General features: G+C 40.7%; 1 protein-coding gene across 5 annotated transcripts in view; it reads right to left on the bottom strand.

Moving 5' to 3' along the window:
- Rnf216 (ring finger protein 216) overlaps positions 1-19,119 on the bottom strand; it is a 120,343-nt gene that overhangs the window by 71,062 nt on the left and 30,162 nt on the right. For all 5 annotated transcript variants that reach the window (XM_031338604.1, XM_031338605.1, XM_031338601.1 and 2 more), the window contains exons 8-13: positions 17,549-17,663; positions 16,756-16,895; positions 13,291-13,341; positions 11,612-11,749; positions 7,122-7,270; positions 6,585-6,663 (exon numbers count right to left, since the gene is read on the bottom strand). In XM_031338604.1, the coding sequence (XP_031194464.1) occupies positions 6,585-6,663; positions 7,122-7,270; positions 11,612-11,749; positions 13,291-13,341; positions 16,756-16,895; positions 17,549-17,663 (672 nt within the window). The remainder of the gene's footprint in view (positions 1-6,584; positions 6,664-7,121; positions 7,271-11,611; positions 11,750-13,290; positions 13,342-16,755; positions 16,896-17,548; positions 17,664-19,119) is intronic.

Genomic DNA, 19,119 nt, shown 5'->3' on the forward strand with positions numbered 1-19,119 from the left:
TTACCGCAGATGTAAATTTTGGTAATATTTCACAGACACTAGACTTATGAGCACTGGCAATTTCCTTCCTTAGTACTTGCTTAATGTGGACTGGTGAATCTCTACCTCATTACTCTGGCCAATTTTCTAGAAAGCTCTACGTATACTGTGGAATACAATGCAAACTTGTGGATCTAAGACAGTAGAAGGATTCAACAGGGAAATGTCTGAACCTAAGAAAAAATATTCTCCATAGAATATTGGAAACCATCTCAAAACTTGCCAAAATTTACTTTCTTCCACTCCATATCAAACACATACTTAACCACTGTTAAAAGCAACAAGCTGATGAATGCTTTATATAAGAGTACAACAAGGAAACATGGATGTGTCATCACATCCATGAGAGCATGCCTATTTTACAGTGGACAATCTTAAGTCTCAGTCTTCAGGGATTCTGGGCACCAAGTCTCTTCCAGATAATGCATCAATATCAAAGCCTTATCTTAGAGTGACAGGTTCCTGAAACTCCAACTGGAGTATAGCTTCCTGGCAATCACTGCAGTGAGAAAGCAGATGCCTCTGGTCTTACATAGGACAAAATTAGCTCATGGTTCACTTTTTACACATGCAAAATCCTCAAGGATTAACTGCCAGTTTAGCCATCTTGAAGAGAAAGGGTGGCACCTATAAAATTGGGGCAAGTACAAAGGAAAAGGCAGATGTCCTAACAGTACAGCCATCTCTGGCGTGAAATCTGAATGCACGCAGTAGTTTGATTTAGCACTAACAGGAAAGAATTTTGCCAATTTGGCTTACAAGACAGTTGTGCTGACATATCTATTTTGGAAATACCCAAGGGGGAGAAGGCACTTTTCTTGTGGAATACTAGTGCCATCTAGTGGCAGCTTGTTCCACAGTTCACACAAGACAGCCTAGCATGGATACCCTTCTGCATTCTATTATAGGTTTGGTTTTTATCTTATCCCCCGCAGATCCTTTCCTCCCAGAGCATGAGTGGCATTGTCTGTAGGTAAAGGTTAAATTCTGAAGGAGATGGTCCTGGAAGCTATAATATCCTGTGCTGTATCTCTTCACAGTGGGTTCTGTATAAGCAGAAGGAAGCTATGAGAACCACCTAACATTTGTACAGTAATCATCTCCCTACTGGGCCACTGTCCTTTCAAAACTGCATCAAACTCCAAATGCCAAGCTTCTCCAGCCTCAGTCTCTTCAGACTGCGTGGGTGACCTAGTTACTCTGCAAATGTGCACTGACAACTCTACTGGTCGGCACTGGGCAAGGTCACAGTTTAGATACTATCTTAAAATCCCTACATGTTCAAAGCAACATCAACTTGTTTCCTGCTGAAATCCTCTGAGATTCCTATTAAATCATTGACACAGTGGATCAAAGAAGACTCAACTGCACCTTGCCTTATTCACATTCCATCTCTAATTATACAACCCTGACCTGGGATCAGTCTAAGCCTGTTCCTCTTCTCTAGATTCCCAGCCAGTTCTGATCCTTGGGATCTGAAACTGCTGCTGAGACAAACCTGAAGCTTAATAGCACCAGAGCCATTTCTCAATCATGGCATATGTCCATCTTAGTAGGGGAACCCAAAGTGAACTAAATGCCCTGTCCTTTGCAAAAACTGAGAACACATGTTGTGAAGTCCACTATGAACTGCTAGCTATAAGCAAAACATTGTATAAGTAGGTATCAAGAACTTTTCATCTGGCATGATTCAAATTACTCACTGCACAGTAATTCCTGCTACTTGCATCTGGTTTCTTAAGAAACTGCATATGAATGGAAGGAAGCATGCAGCATCTGTCCTCCAGGGACTGGCTAATTTCACTTAGGATGGTTTCCTCAAAGCACATCCTAGTTGTTTCACAGAACAGGATTTTTATCTCAAGGTGAAGAGTTTACCATTAGATACATACACCACAGTTTTTAGCCACTCATCTGTAAATGGTCATTCAATGGTTTCTGCTTCATAGTAATGGTGTATAATGCTGCAATTAACATGAGTTCTACTTTGTTCCCTGAGGTGTAGAGGTCTGGTTTGATGTCATCTATCTGTCTAGTTTTACTTTTACTTCTTTCTTTTTGGTGTCATATACAGGAAATCACTACCAAGAAATTAGCAGTGCTAGGTAGTTTCTCCTGATTTGTTCTCAGAACTTTATGGTTTCGGGTCATAAATTTAAATCTCTAGTCCCACCCTGTGGCAGTGGTGGTACACCCTTTTAATACCAGCACTCAGGAGGGAGAGGAAGGCAGACCTTCTTGAGTTCAAGGTCAGCCTGGTATACAGGTAAGTTCCAGGACAGCCAGAGTCACACAAAGAAATCCTGTTTTGAAAAACAAAAACAATTTGCATCTAGTATAAGTGAGATGGCTCAATGGGAAGAGGCACTCAGGCACAGGTCCACGAACCTGAGAGGTTTTTGTTTTCTTAAAAAGATTTACTTTTATTTTATATGTGAGTGTTTCACTTGCATGTGTAACTGTAGCTTTGTAACATGCTTTGAAATAGGAAAACGTGAGACCTCCAGCTTTGCTGTTTCTCAAGATAGCATATGTGAGGATGGGTTCCGTCACTAGCACTAAAAGGCCAAACAAAACCAAATCAAATATGATCAGATAACTTTCCCCCTTTCTGGTATGAATACCTTTTTTTCTTTAGGGTTTCTGATGTCATGCTGAACAGATCTGAAAAGAGCTGGTGTTATACTTTGGCTCTTTGCTGTACCCCCAAAGACGATATTATTACATCCTTAGGTTACTGGAGGCAGGAGGTATAATGTGTGTGCTTGTGTGTCTGATACCACAGAAAGGGACTGTGGGACTCTTGTCTCTTCCTGATCCTTAGCTGTAAGCTGACTGCTTTTGTTCACAAGCTTCTGTTATGACATTCTGCCTTTACCAAAGCCAAACACAACAGAAACATGTAAGTAAGTAACCTCCAAAGCAGGCAAAATATGTCCTTTCTCTAGGTAAGCTGGTAATTTGTAACTAACACAGCTCACTCTGATCTCAACAGAGAAACTTTTCATATATTGAATTGTCCTATGTTCTTGCTGCTGCTGATTTTTATTTCAGTTCACTATGGTCAGAATAGATTCCTTGTATGATGACACTCTTAAGTCTTAACTGCTTGCATTGTGACCTCTCATTCTATGCTGGAGAAAGCCTCCTCCATGTATGCTTGTAAAGGGGTCTTCTGCAGAATGTTCTGTGGGTATCTGTTAGATTACCCAGTCTATAATGTTGCTGAAATTTGCATCTTTCTTAAGTCATCTTCTGTTGGGCTGCTTTATCCATCATAGATCTTCCACTGTTTAGGTAATGCAATCTATTACTGCCTACTAATATCTGCTTTACATGTTTGGGCATTGACATTTGAGTGCGTATAGTCAATCATCTCTTAGTATCTATGGTTTGGATCAAGGCCCCCTGTGTGGTCTGAATGAGAATGCAGCCCCACTGGCTCAGCATTTGAACACTTGGCCCAAGCAGTGGAGGAAGGTTTAGGAGGAGCAGCCTTGCTGGGGAAAGTATGTCACTGGGGCGGCTTTGAGATCATATTGCCTTATCCTTCACTAGAGTTTGCACTCTCTGCTTCTTGTTTACTGTTGAAGAGGAGTTCTGTCAGTTTCCTGCTTTTGCCACCATACCTCCTTGCCATGAAGGAATTTTTCCCTCTGAAACTATAAGCCTGAAACCCCTTTTCCTTCTATAATGTGTTATGGTCATGGTGTTTTATTGTAGCCATGGGAAAGTAACTAATGACCCCTTTGGATATCCAAATCTGCTGACACTCTGGTCCCTGATATGAAATTGCAACAGTATTTGTACATAACCTAGGCACATCCTCCTACACTTGAAACAATTTCTTATGTGTAATTGTTAGACAATACAGTTTTGTGAGGATAGATAAAAGGTCTGCACATGTTTACTACAGCAGCCATTTTCTCCTCGGGTATTTTTATCTGTGGTTGGCTGAATTCATGGGTACAGATTCCATGGATATACAGAATGATCATGATTTATAACTGGTTTGTCTTCCTGGCATGTTGAACCTTTCTTATTATGCTATAATTCCCTTGTTTTTCAATTAATATTTTTTTCTTTAAGTGTATTTTGTGGAATTATGCCCAACCTGCTCTCTTTTGGTTATCATTTCTACTTAATATTCTTCCTTTCACTTTTTAGCCAGTATGTATTCACAAACCCAGCACAGGCTTTTGAAGACAGCACAACCAGAACCAGATTTAAAACCCTCCCAGTAACTCTGTCTGCCTTTTGCTTAGGGGCTTATTCCACACTGCAGTACAGCAGTAGAAGGAGGAACTTACTTTTGTGTGTAGCTCTTTTTGGGGGGCGGGGATCACTTGTTTCCTGCTTTCCTTTATGCTTGGATTTTTTTAAATACTGATATTCCTTTTGTTTTGTTTTCTTTTGTATATTCTCTATAGGAGTCTTCTCTGAGGTTACCACAGAATGTATATAAAATATCTTGTATTTACAATAATCTTTTATTCTGATAACTAACTATATTCATTCTACTTTCTTACATCCACCCTCAATATGACCTACATCACAAATTATATATTTTTGTTGTGGTGAATCCATAAGTACTTTGAAGACTTTTTTTATGTTTTTTTTTCTTTCAAACTTATGTATAACTACCTTATTATAGAATTCTCTATACCCATACAGATTTTCCCTAACTTGAAATGAGTTTTCATACCACTAAGTCCACCTTGTGCTGAAAAAGCATTTGGTATACCTAAACAATTGAACACCAAAACTTAGCAACAAACAGCACATCATAGAGTAGAATGCTTATGCTTTACCTGTGGGTGTGTGACTGAACGATAACTGTAGCCTGCTGCTGTGACCCAGCTATCATCCTAAAAAAGGTTTTATCATCATATATCACTGGTCTTACAAAGGTCAAAATTTAAAGCAGTCTCTTCGGCTGTCAAGATGGTTCTGTGGGTGAGCTGTTTACTTAAAAGCTTGATGAAATGAGTTTGATCTCTGGGTTCTATATGGTATAGAGAGAACATATTCCTACAAGCTGTCTGCCCTCTAACCTCAATATGTGCTTACACACACACACACACAGACAAATGTGCACACATGAATAAATGAAATTAATTTTAATTAAATAATTAAAATATGGTTTCCCTCTTTATATGTCTTTTTTAAAAAAAGATTTATTTATTTTATGTATATGAGTACACTATAGTTGTCTTCAGATGCACCAGAGGAGGGCATCAAATCACATTACAGATGGTTGTGAGCCACCATGTGGTTGCTGGGAATTGAACTCAGGACCTTTGGAAGAGCAATCAGTGCTCTTAACCACTGAGCCATCTCTCCAGCCCAAAATATGGTTTCTTAAAGTTGAAAAACCTTAAGTCAGGAACTATCTGTATATTTACTTGCTAATGAACTTTGTAGTTTTATGTGAATTTGTACTGCTACTTAGTTTTTGTTCCTAAATACTGGGATTACAAGAACATATCTGGTTTCTCCTCCTCCTGCTTCTGAGTATGTATGTACACATACTCAAAAGTATGTTTCGCCGGGCGGTGGTGGCGCATGCCTTTGATCCCAGCACTTGGGAGGCAGAGGCAGGTGGATTTCTGAGTTCCAAGCCAGCCTGGTCTACAGAGTGAGTTCCAGAACAGTCAAGGCTAAACAGAGAAACCCTGTCTTGAAAAACAAACAAACAAAAAAAGGCATGTTTCTTGGTTGTTCCTCAGGAGCCATCCACCATGTTTTGTTTTGGTCTTTTGTTTTGTTTTGTTTTGTTTTGTTTTTCCCAGACAGGGCTCAGATAGTCTGGAACTTGTAGCCTCAGATAGTCTGGAACTTGCTGTGTAGAACAGACTGGCCTAAAATACACATTGATTCTCCTAATTCTGCCTTTTGAATACTGGAATTAAAGTCATGTGCCACCATGCCTGGATTTCTTAATTTTTGAAGAATACTTTTATTAAATACAATTTTCTTGATTAGAGGTTACTTGTTTCAAGACTTTAAGCTATCAGACTTCTTTACAAGGTTACTGATGAAAAAATCCATTGGTTTTCATAGATGTTTCACAATGAAAGAAAGAAAAGAAGGAAGAAAGGGAGGGAGGGGAAGAGAGAAAACTTAATTGAAAAACCTACCAGATGTGACATAGGGATGGTGCTTAGCACTTGGACTTTGAAAATTACAGGAAGTATGTGTGTGTGTGTGTGCGCTGACGCTGTATTTAGTACAGGACAGGGAAAAGAGCAAGCAAAATATATGACATAGCAGAAGAAAACACATTTTATATCACAGCATCTGTCCTTACAAAATGACACAGACAAGAAATCCTGAGCTTTGCAACTGGAATTCCACAGGTAATTTTATCTCTGTAACTATGCCAACTACCATTACAAATCTTTACTTACTTCATGAAAAGAGGAGGCAAACTATTCTTGTGCATCAGCATGAAGATTATACAATACAAACCTACACGGGCAACCGGAAAAGTGCAAGCCAAACTCAAGCAATGTGCTAGAAAAACAAACCGCTATCTTCCTTACCTTTCGGCAGCGGGGGTTGGGACAGCTGAACCTCTTCACATCGCTGTCCAGCAGAGCGGGAAAGCTGCAGGAGGGGCACCTGGAATAACAGGAAAGTGGCATCACTCAAGATGGTTAGAAATGGGTCTTGAGGGACTGTACTACCAAGATGGAAGGTTAAGCAAGGCAGACAGTGCTTTGTATTCCTTTATTATCACTACAACTTAGACTGAGCTGCCACCTATACTTGTATTTACAAGGAAAAACACAGACACCATGCCAAAGTCCAAATTTAATGTCAACCACATACCTCAAGCTTTCAAGGATTGCTTGTAACCATTACTTTTCTACCTTCCCAGGACACAGTGATTCAGCTACAGGCTAGAATATTAGGTAATAAGTAAGGTGTGTACATAGATTCCATAGATAAATGTTTTCATTTTAAATTAAACGGTTGTTTCATTTCCTAGTAAGAAATACCAGAAAATCCAGACAGAATCTTCTTGCCTAGTAAAAGCAGACTTTACCTTGGGGAATGAGTAGATTCTCAGAACTCACCGGACAAGCTCATCAGCATAGGCTGCTGCAACTTCTTCTTCAGCTTTCCGTTCATAGTATTTGTACAAAATGGTCTGGGGGAGCACTTTCTCTAGTTCACTGGTTGGGAAGGAGCAAGTGCAGCTGCCTTCCATGCAGCTGAGTTCTGACTGGAATAAAGTAAGCATGCAAAGGAAAAAGTTAACCAGGGATTCAGAATAACAAAGAGTAAAGGATGTCAAACCCATCTTTAAAGGGAAGGGACAAGAGCACAAATATGGAGGTAGCAAAGACCTTCTCCTCTGAGAACTCACTCTTTAAAAGTAGGAAGTCATAAGTAAGAGCATAAAGGCCTTCTTTGATCCTATCAGAAAACCTCCAGCAGCCCAAACTATAATCTATGAAGAAGGAACACCAGTGGCTAAAGCGACATAGCTCAGTGAGCTGGAAGAGTTTGGTTTCAGTGTCTGAAGTAAGCTGTTTCACTTGTAGAGTCTGCAAAGCTGGGGAGATTATAGGAAGGGGAGAGAAAGGTGGTAACTAGGTATGTAATGGGGAGGGAGTGGTTCCAGCTTCTACTCTGACCTTCTCTGGATGGAAATCAACAGAAAGGAGAAAGGTTCAGGGACAGCAGAGCTCAAGTGTGGCCTCGAGTGAAGACCTGAAGCAAACTTTCCATATGGAACAGCAATTATCTCCATCTCTTCTACCCACTCAGTTCTAGCATGCTGGGATGAGGGCAATTTCATATCCACAACCAGTGACAATGCCTTAAAATGTCACTGGAGGTCACAACATGAAGCACTAACTATTCAGGCATCCAAGGTCTCCATTTGGCCTATATACCCACAGCACAAAAAGCTTTCAAACACATCAAATGTTATACAGATAAAGTCCTTATTTCTTAAAAACAAACAAACAAAAAAATGGACAAAAAAGGGGGAGAGGCATGCTAGACATCTGGGGAACCATAAGAAGAAAAAGGCAGTTCCCAAAGTGAACACATGGAAATGACTTTACTTAATGCTCCCAATAGTCCTCTGAGCATCTTCCTTTCCAGGGGAAGAAGCTGAGGCAGAAGATTTCAACAGTTTTTCAGCTTATGCCTTTTTTGGTCTAGGATCCCACATGGCTTCTAGCTACAAGATCTCGTCTCTTCCATCCAAACTGTATATATATTTTGATTTTTTCAATCACGGTTCCCGTGGCCCCTATTACTTCCTCAGTGACTAGTGTTTGACCCACTGTCTGTGGTTCCAGAAGCAGCTTCAAAACAAGCTGAGTGATAAAGTTGAGAGACAACCATTTGCTACAATGCAGGGTACTGTCTACCTGGGAAAACAGTCCCCTTGACCCTTTCATGCCCCCATTTCAACTGCTCCTTTTTCTTCCCCAGGGCAGGCCACAAAATTTCTCTTCAAGAGCAGTCCAAAAAACTATATATACTACATTCTTTCTTGTCTTTTGTCCTGGAGTCAGCCATAAAGCAATTCTCTGAACTTGTATGACTTTCAATTTCAAATTGGTCATATCTCAGAGAGGCCAGGATCTGAATAGCCTTGGTGGGTTTCTCTAGTCTATCAGTCTCTTGTCTAATACCGTTTCTATAAGCTGTTGACACTTCAATCTTATCCATGTAATAAAGACTCCTTAAAATTCAAAGGACAGGATCTAGAAAAGGGTGATCAATACCAGAGGCTTAAGAAAGGGGAACAAAACTCCATTCCCTTGTTGGGATGGCAATGTCTCTAAACTATCCAAAGAGACAGAGCTTGTATATTAGGAACCTTGCTTGCTCTATCTATCTACCCCTCTACCAATCTCCCTCTCTCCCTCCCTCCCTCCTGATCATTCTGAAGACCTGGAGCTTTATGACAACCTTTGTAACAAAATTGAAGCATAAGTATTTCTCTGAGTTCTAAGAACTTCTTTAAATAAGTCAACCAAGCCTAATAAGCAGTTCATGAAAACTCCAGTTTGTAGTCAAGAGATAGATGGGCCTGAGGCTTTAACCTATAGAATCTCGAGTCTCCATAAACGGATGATTTCAAAACTGAATTGACTTACAGCGTGTGCAATGACGACAACTGCAAAACCGAGCACCTGGCTTGCTGGTGGAAAGAGATCCACACGTCCAGGGCCATGCAAGTAGACAGTGCTTTCTTTAAGCAATTAGTAGAAGGGCTGGAGGCTGAGGTTTTCCCTCCCTGTCCTCATAGAGTGTTTCTCAGTATTTCCTGGTCTTTTAGGATTTTGACTTTAAAGGATATAATTATTTATCAATTCAGATTTGTCTCAGGATTTACATACCCATGAAAATTTTTTAGTGAAGTGTGGGAAGTATACGATGCTGATGGGTCACATGACTAGTGATACTCAAGACTATTTGTAAGGTTATATTTGGGGGCTAGAAAGAGGGTGGTTGGAAGCACTGGCTGCTCTTCCAGGGGACCAGATTAGATTCTAAGGAACCACATGGTGGCATAAACTGTCTCTACCTCTACTCTAAGGGATCTACATCCTTGCCTATACACTTCATGCACCAGGAAGTCACATGATGCACATACATGCATGCAGGCAAACATTCCTATACATAAGTACACTTGGGAGGCAGAAACAGGTAGATCTCTGAGTTTGAGGCCAGCCTGGTTTACAGAGAGAGTTCCAGGACAGCCAGGGCTACACAGAGGAACTCTGTCTTGGGGGAAAAGGGGTGGTTATGTTCAGGGAGGGCTGAGTAACATTAAAGATGCTTGAAAAAAACATAGCAAACCATACTATTTTATGTTTAATTAAAATTATACACACACACACAAACACACTCTTAAATGAAGTTAAGGCACTTGGGATGACAATGTTCCTTCTTAAAAGCCACAAGACTGTCTAAAAGAAAACCCAAGTGTCAGACATGGGAAACCTCCTTTTTTTTTTTTTTTTTTTTTTTTTTTTTTTTTTTTTTTTTTTTTTTGAGACAGGGTTTCTCTGTGTAGCCTTGGCTGTCCTGGAACTCACTCTGTAGACCAGGCTGGCCTCGAACTCAGAGATCCGCCTGCCTCTGCCTCCCAAGTGCTGGGATTAAAGGCGTGCGCCACCACCGCCCAGCATGGGAAACCTCCTTTAGAACTGTTCTTCAGGGGAAGTCAAGAGACTGTGAAATAGAATAGTTACTGTTACTGACCTTTGTTGCCCCTCAGAAACTTAAGGTAAGACCCTACTGCTGAAGACACTAACACTATGGCACAGGACTTGGAGGAATCTAGCTGGAACAGACCGGAAAACCTCCTCCTGAGGATTAGTATCTGACAGAGTTATGCAAGCTGCCCAGGAAGAAATGCAATCAATAGTCCTACCAGGGGTAATGCCTATGATCACAATAATGACAAAAAAGACAACAAAAGTTGTTCTCAAAAGGTTCAACAGTGGCATCTTTACCTAGGGGTAACCAAGAACCATCAAATTGGACTTAAGGTCAGTTCCACAGCAGAGAGTTTATTCCTGATACTGTAAAACTAGCCTACTACCTGTATCTGGTAAGGTCATGGACATCATAGGAAAACTTACTTCTGCTACTTCACTGAACCAGTATATTTTCAAATTACGTTCTAAATATTTATCCTTATATCTTGTACCTTGTAATCCTCCATCAAGAAATGGCTTTTTGCAGTAGACAGACATAGCTGGTCAAAATGCAAAAAACAACTGACCCTGGAGTACCCAGCCCCAAATGATATATCTGTAACACAACCCCTAATCTAAGGTCAAAAGAACATCACACAAGAGGTGGAAAGGGTCTAAGAGTCAGAGTATAAGTCAGAGTACCAGGATGTCAGCTGTAATATACCATCTTCTATAGTTGACATAAGAACTGTCACAAAATTTCAACATGCCAACATAAATGAGAAAAATTTCACAGGGTTCTACTGGAAATGAAGAGGTTCAGATAAGAGGCTGCTGATGGAGAACCAGTTTTCTCTAGGGATAACCCCTTACACACACATATGTAACACTACACACACACACAAGGGATAAGAGGCCAAAATTCTGAGGAATGATAGGGACAATTGACACTGGATGGATTGTGTGTGTCTGATGCAAATACAGTACCACATATGAAAATATATAAAAATAAAAGGTCATGACAATGTTCTGAATCACTGTTAGTTTTTCCCCCTCTATCACCTCTCATCATCTTTCCCCCTCTGTCAGTACTGTCTTTTTTAAACCAACTACAAAACCATTTTAAAGTAGGTGGAAAAAATGCTAAAGCACTTTTATATGCTGTAATAAAATGAAGACTCATCCTGAGCTCACCCTTTCTCTAACTGTGACCAGCAAGGTGAGTGAGTGCTGAGATAGGAGCTCTGTAGAGATAGACACAGGGCACGAATGAGTAAGGAAACCTGTGGTACTCAAAACCAACATGACACAAATCAGGCTGTGCATATATCAGCCTATTAGCAGAACTGTTTGTAAGCATAGTCGCCTTCCTTGTTTATGTGCAGCACACTTACCTTTCCAGATCCAAACACTGCCTCTTGGGCATATCTGATGAGACACTCTTTGCAGAACAAGTGAGCATCGGCGCATTGTGTCAGCTCCTCAAATGGAAACTCCCCATAGCAACAGCGGCATTCAATCAGCTGGCCATCCTATATGACAAAAAGATATCTTAATGCTGCCATAACCCACCCCCAAGAAGTGAGGTCTCCTTTATAGCCCTACAAACTTCCTTGTCCTAGACACACAATGAGGTTAGCACCAATTCCTACAAGACACCAACTAACAAGAAATGTTTATGTTATGGTTTCTAAACCTAGCTCAGAGCTGGGTACTATGGCAAAGTATGTGTGACAACAGTACTAAGGACACTGAGAAGGGGAACTAGAGTTTGAGGCCAACCGGGGCTATGGAGTAGTAAGATCTTGTCTCAAAAAGCAGGTAAAGCAGGGCAGTGGTGGGGCACACCTTTAATCCTAGCACTTGGGAAGCACAGGCAGGCGGATTTCTGAGTTTGAGGCAAGCCTGGTCTACAGAGTGAGTTCCAGGACAGCCAGGGCTACACAAAGAAACCCTGTCTCAACAACCCCCTCCCCAAAAAAAGCAGGTTAAAAATATATATATATATATATATATATATATATATATATATATATATATATGCCTAATTCAGGATATCAGTGTAACACTACACCATAGCTAAAGATAGCAAGCAGTTCCAACAGATGCTGATGTGGCTATAAAAGGGTTAACAGCATGGCACATTGTCCCAGAAGCTTTCTAAAGCTGGACTTTGTTCCTCTTGTTAGAAGACAGGAATGTGAAGAGATCTTAAGCCACCCCCTTGCTTTTGGTTACTGAGGAAAGCAATTTAAATACATGCAATGTCAGGATCCACTGATGAGATAGAGCCACTCAGCGGCCTGCTCATTCTCAGCATACTTGAAAAGGCCACTGAGCAAGTTGGCAGATGCAGCATAGAAACCCCTGGCCCAAGGCTACATACAGTGAATCTGAGTTCTACATTTCCATCTAGAACTGACTAATGGATTTCTGGGAAAAAAAGTAAAAAATTTAAAATGTAAAAATGCTACTTTTTGCTTTATTAATTTTATCTCTACAAATGTATATAGATAGTTATTTTGATTGTGGCTCTTCATGGGTTCTTCTCTTATCTGTCTACTAACAGTATCTTCTCTGGCTCAGCTGTCAGCAATGTTTTCACAGTCAGCTAGCCCAGCTCACTCAACTCTCTCTCATTTATCTCTACTCTTTTCTAGCCCTACGCAAACTTATTTCTTTTTCCTTGACCTACCCTTCTGTCTCCTGACTTTTGCCTACTAATACTACTCTCTCCAACTCCTTTCTCCCTCCTCCCCTCAGTCTCTGCTCAATTTTATATCCTCTCCTGTTCCTAGAACATGGGGTCATTTAAAGGGCCAGGCACATAAAATATTTTGTACTATGGATTTCTGCTCATGCTCTCTAAGAACTTATCTATCTTATCTATCTCCTTTTAGTTCCACTTTGGTCTTATATAAAGACAGCCTCCTCTAGCTGATGTTACTAACTGTGACTTTAGTGAACTGCAAACTGACAAGTCAACAGGGGAATTTTTTTTAGAAAAAGTTTGATTTCAAAAGCCCAAATGAGAAAACCCAGAATAAATTAAATTGGTGTGGTTTCAAAATACCTTTTGATACTGTTCTTCATTCATCTGCAGGGCAAGCAAAAAGTCTTCATGCTGAAGAACAAAAGCATCACACATTCAGATACAAATGTACGAAGAAACCATAAGTCATTAGCATGGATTTCATCTCATGCACATCATTAAAGGTATCTCTTTAGTTAGCACTGTTTAGTAGATGAAAGAGCTACCAGAGCATAAATCTACAGTGAATAAAGGAACACACCAACACAAAACACTCTGAAACAGCACAGAACAGCATAACCAAACAGAAAGCTAAATGGTCCAAAACCAAGTTTGATAACAGAATTTGCAGGTTAAGTTGGAAAGCAAACAGCATTTGAGTATTGCTGCAGAAGATGGAAAATAGCTAACTGTAAAGGAGGAGTGTGGTGTGAACTCAACAGTAAAAAAAACAAAACTTTTTTTCCAGACAGACCTTCTATATCTAGTCCTGGCCTGGCTGTCCTAGAACTCAGTATATAGACCAGGCTGGCCTCAAACTCATGTCTCCCTCCTACTCAAGTGATTAAAAGCACAGCCACAATGCCTGGCCAAAACATGTGCCTAGAGGTCATTGTGCCTAGAGGTCATTTGCTTATTTAGTGATTAGATGGGGAAGGACCCAGCTCATTGTGGGTGGTGCTATCCCTGGGCTGGAGATCCTGGATTCTACAGGAAAGCAGGTTGAGTAAGCCATGAGAAGCAAGCCAGTAAGCAGCACCCTCTGCATTAGCTCCTGCCTCCAGGATCCTGTCATGACTTGCTTAGCTGATGAATGGTTATATGGTAATAATATAAGCCGAATAAACCCCTTCCTCCTTATGGAAGTAACAACAGAAAGGCCAGAGAAACCTGATCACTTCACCATGCCAGAAAGCAAAGATGTGGTCAGAGACTACCAGATGAGGGAAAAGGGGCTGCCACTGCTTAGAAGGACAATTTGGATACAGGGTTAATAGTAACTATAAATAACAGATAGCCCATTTTAAAAATCATTTTTTGGTTAGCTCTGTGATTTTAAATTTAACTTTATATGTATAGGTATTTTTCCCATATGCATGTTTGTGTGCTATGCATACGTCTGGTGCCCACCAAAGGCCAGAGAAAGTCATCAGATGCTCTGGGACTGGATTTACAGATAGTTGTGAGCCACCATGTGGGTGCTGGGAATTGAGCCTAAGTCCTTTGGAAGAGCAGCCAGTGCTTAATCTTAATCTCTGAGCTTTCTCTGCAACCTCCTATTGTGGTATTAACAAATGTGAGTCTGTGATGGATGGATGGATTAAGATATATAATTTTTACCAACACACATATATACTACCACTTCATTTTGAGAGTGTCTATGCAAATACTTAATTTTGATTACTCAGTAATTTTTCTGCTAGGTGTTCTCTTCTATGTTCTGTGGTGGTAGAGAGATAATTAAGGGAGTGTTCGTGAGTGTGCTTGCACTGATTCAGTTCAACTCAGTTGACAAGTGTCTCTACTTAGGATAAGGTTTTACGTTTAGACTTCTCATTTTGTTCCACAGAACTATTTCAAAATTTGCCAGGAAATAGCAACAAACACTACCTTGGACTTTCATCAAAGATATTTCCACGTGAAAGTAGTTTTTCCTTTTGCTTTTTTTTAGAGACAAGGTCTCCATATACAGCTCAAGATGGCCTTGACCTTGTAATCCCCTGCTTTAGTCTTCCCAGTGCTGGGGACTACAGGTATATACACCACCATGCCTGACTAACACTGGCACCTTCTATTATTTCCATGGTGGTCTGGGAATTGGACATAGGACCTCATTCATGCTAAGTAAAATGCTCTCCCACCCAGAAACATCCTTGGCCTTCTCTTATTAAGCTATCTATACTAGCTTTTATTAATTTGGCCCTGGCTCCCAAGGCAGCTGGGATTACACATGGAGAATATTGTCATCTCAAGTATGAATGCACAGAGACTGCTCAGTCACCATTGCTTGCTACAAATTTAACACAGTTTAAAAAAGAAAAACAAGAGCAAATTCTATCATTTTCAGAAATGTGACCTAAGGTGGTACACACCTTTAATTCCAGGCAGAGGAGAGTACACCTTTGTGTGTTTAAAGTCAGCCTGGCTTACACAGAGAGTTCTAAGATAGCCAGGCTACACAGAAAAGAGTCCCTGTCTCCAAAAAAAAAAAAAAAAAAAAAAAGTGTGATCTCACAGGCCTGGGTCCTTTGGGAACTCAGTACCTGAGGCCACCAGAGCCTAGAAGGTTTTTTATTAAATAATTTACATATGTGCATTCCAGTTGAACTGAACATTAAGAAATATCTGGGAAAGTATAGCGCTAAATAAAACTCCTCTTTGTTTTTTCTTCACTTAAAGGGGATGAAAGAAATATTTTCTAAGTTCTCATATAAGCCTCTTTAATGCAAGGCTAACATACTCAATCCCTGGGACCTACGTGGAGAAGAAAAAAGCTGACATGTCATGGGACATGTGTGCCTAAAACATAGACATGTGTGCAATAAATGGAATTAAAAAAATTCTCTCATGTCAATCTGATTTATGAAGCCATGAGGTTAGTCACTATCATTACAAAATAGTTGTTTCTACTTAAAACCTTTGTTTTGATGAAAAGAAGCCAGCAGACAGAAAGCCTACTTCATAAAGTATTAAAGCTTGTTTCGGGGCTGGAGAGATGGCTCAGAGGTTAAGAGCACTGACTGATCTTCCAAAGGTCCTGAGTTCAAATCCCAGCAACCACATGGTGGCTCACAACCATCTGTAATGAGATCTGACGCCCTCTTCTGGTGTGTCTGAAGACAGCTACAGTGTACTTACATATAATAAATAAATAAATCTTTAAAAAAAAAAAAAAGCTTGTTTCATTCCATAAAAAAGCAAACAAAATGAATAAATAACTGCTCAAAGAGAAGAGAACACACGAAATCTCAAAAACTTGTGAATTTTGTATGGTGGCTCCTGCCTCTAACTTAAGCAGTGGGGTAATGAGGCAGGAGGATTTCCAAGCATTCACTACTAGCCTAGACCCCATATTGAGTACCAGACTCGACTGGTTTACAGTGTGACTTTCTCTCAATCAAAAACAAACAAGCAAGCAAAAAAAAAAAAAAAAAAAAAAAAAAAAAAGCCCTTAAAGCAAACTTCACTGTATTGTTAAAAAAAAAAGGAAATTTTGGGGTAGAGAGTGTAGCTCAGCAGCAGAATGTTGTCACTGTGAGCTTAATCCCCAGTACAGGGGAAAAACCCAAACCCTTAACTCAAGATTCTCCTGCTTTAGCTTTCAATGTTAGACGTAAGGGGCTTGAATAAACATGCCTTTCTAATGTGGTACTAGTGATGGAACCCTAGCTCAGTGACATCCTTAGCACCCAAAAGAACTAGTAAAGCCAGCCATGTACCACTCTCCAACAGGGAACTAACTAGTACCCCAAAACCATACTCCCAGATCAGAGCACAGCTTCCTACCTCTGCCATCTCTTTAATTTTCTGCTCATAGAATTCCTGCTCTTGCTGCACAGCTGGAAGGAGGGCCTGGTGGTCATAGAACCTACAGTGCCGACGCTTGTTTTCCAGAAAGAACATCCTCTTTTCTATTTTTATGTTACCTAGAAGACATATCACAAAGTGAAATTACAGGGACAACTACTCACTAGGAATCCAGGCAAACCACACTGTCGTCAACAACTTAGCATTCCCCTAGCCCTGAGTCCCCACAACTCATCTTGCCACTGGAGACCACAGGCATCATGCTTAATCTGTAGTAAGGCTTTTTTCTTTCCTCATTTTTTTCTTTGTGAGCAGCAACTGCAAAGCTTCTCCTGTTCTGACAGCACTGTACCATGAGCATACACCTTATAACCCTAATAAGGGTAAGTGGCTCTACAGTTTTGAACTATTACAGATACAACTAGAATGGCCTGTGTTGGTCTATTGGTCAATCTGCCAGCCAAATATATAACCAATTCTCACATCTCAAGAGCAGTATTTGTCCATGATTAGCAGCATTTCTTGTTAGTCCACACATATTTCCTACTGCACACCACTTCCTGCTATAACGTACCCAAGGAAGGGGAAGCCAACACCTGCAGCTACTGTCTATGCGTTGTGATGTGCTTGCTGTCTTAGCCAGTTACTCTTAGGACTGCTGAGCCTTTGTAAACCTTGGGCTATACTGTGCCCCACTTCAGTGACCTCAAAAAAGAAGGTATTAGATTACAACTTCACATGCTATCACCATTTACATCCAGCTTCCCATTACCTTGTTCAAATTTGAAATCTATGAAAGAATACTGATTCATTTCTTTCCTCTTTTTCCGTTTCCCACTGGCTTCGGGTGACAGCTCCTGCCATTTTTTAATGGCATCAGAAAAGGCCTAAAATTGAGAAGGGAAAGGTTACCATCAAAGAACACATAAACAGGAGGCATTCTTTTGAGTCTCATCTTCCTTCACAATGCCAGCTCTGCCTAGTGTGACACCACCAAAATGCTTTCTAACAGATTAAAAGGTGACACAGAAAATGAAAGCTATCCATGCATAAGTACAGCTAAGTTATATGACATCTGTGAGCAGCAGCCTACAGTATTTTTGGTAGCAGTCCCTGTCTAGCCCCCACTAAACTTCCTTCTTTAACATACCAAAGCTCTTCACTGTGTGCTGCAGTCTGAAGTCCTTAAACCAGAGTCTATCTTTTTCCTTCCCAAACCCGGCTTCATCATTTCTTAGATCTTTCCTAACAGCACTTAAAAATACTGCATTCCTCTTTCAGCTCTAAGCCCCACCCCTTTACCTCTTTGTGGTCAAAGAGCTATCAGATGCTATATCACCCACTACCCTCCCAGGAGCATGAACAAGATTACAAAGCCAGGCTTCCAACCCAACTTCTAATCAGCCCATATACTAAGAAAGGGCCAAGCACACCCCTCCATGTGAGTCCTCATCTCCCTGACCTCCCTGGTAACAGGCACATGCTAAAGCTCCCATCTACTCTTCCTCATTCCTTTGCTGGCCCTCCCTGCCCCCATGTTGTAAGCCCACTCTACCAGACATACACTCTAGGTATCTCAATGCAGGATTGCCTTCTGCAAACTGGTTAACTCTCAAAATCCCATCTCCAGCCATTTCTCTAACCTTTTCTGTCCATTCAACAAGAAATATTTGACTGTCTCACAAGCGCTACTCATTAGAGTGGCACATTACTCTTCCCTTGCAACCCTATTTTTTTCTAGTTTTCCTCCCTCTAGCAATGCTACATTCTTCTAAGCCTACTGTTAACTCCTCTAAAAACATACTGCATTTTTCTTTCAGAGTACATCTCAGTCATGAGAACATAATTATTTGCTTGCTTCTCTGCTTCATGTCATTTCTTCTACCAGACTGTGAGCCTCTGGAGGATAAGAAATGTTGCATAGGTTTCTAGAGGAAGGGCTAGTCCAAGTCAAATCTCAAAAAGGCTAGATGTGCCAATAGAACAGTCTAGGAATTGATGCTCCCTTCTTTGACAATGCCACCTCATACAGATTTGGAGAAATCCAAAGCCCACTAAGGGTAACATCCATCATGCTATCTTACTGTTCTCCTCCTTTGGGTGTGGAATTTCCCATTTCTTCTTCCTGGAATTTCCAATCCCAAATGCACCATTCTTAACGTTACAACTTAGTACTCAGGTGCTGGAAAGGCGCCTTAGCAGTTAAGAACAATGGCTGCGATTAGAGGACCTGGATTTGATTTACAGCACCCACATGGAGGCTCACAACTGTCAGTAACTCTGGCTGTGGGGAACTTGACACCTTCTTCCGGCTTCCCCAGGCTCCAGGCAAGCCTGTGGTGC

This window comes from Mastomys coucha, unplaced genomic scaffold, assembly GCF_008632895.1.
Source record: "Mastomys coucha isolate ucsf_1 unplaced genomic scaffold, UCSF_Mcou_1 pScaffold22, whole genome shotgun sequence".
Classification (NCBI taxonomy): domain Eukaryota; kingdom Metazoa; phylum Chordata; class Mammalia; order Rodentia; family Muridae; genus Mastomys; species Mastomys coucha.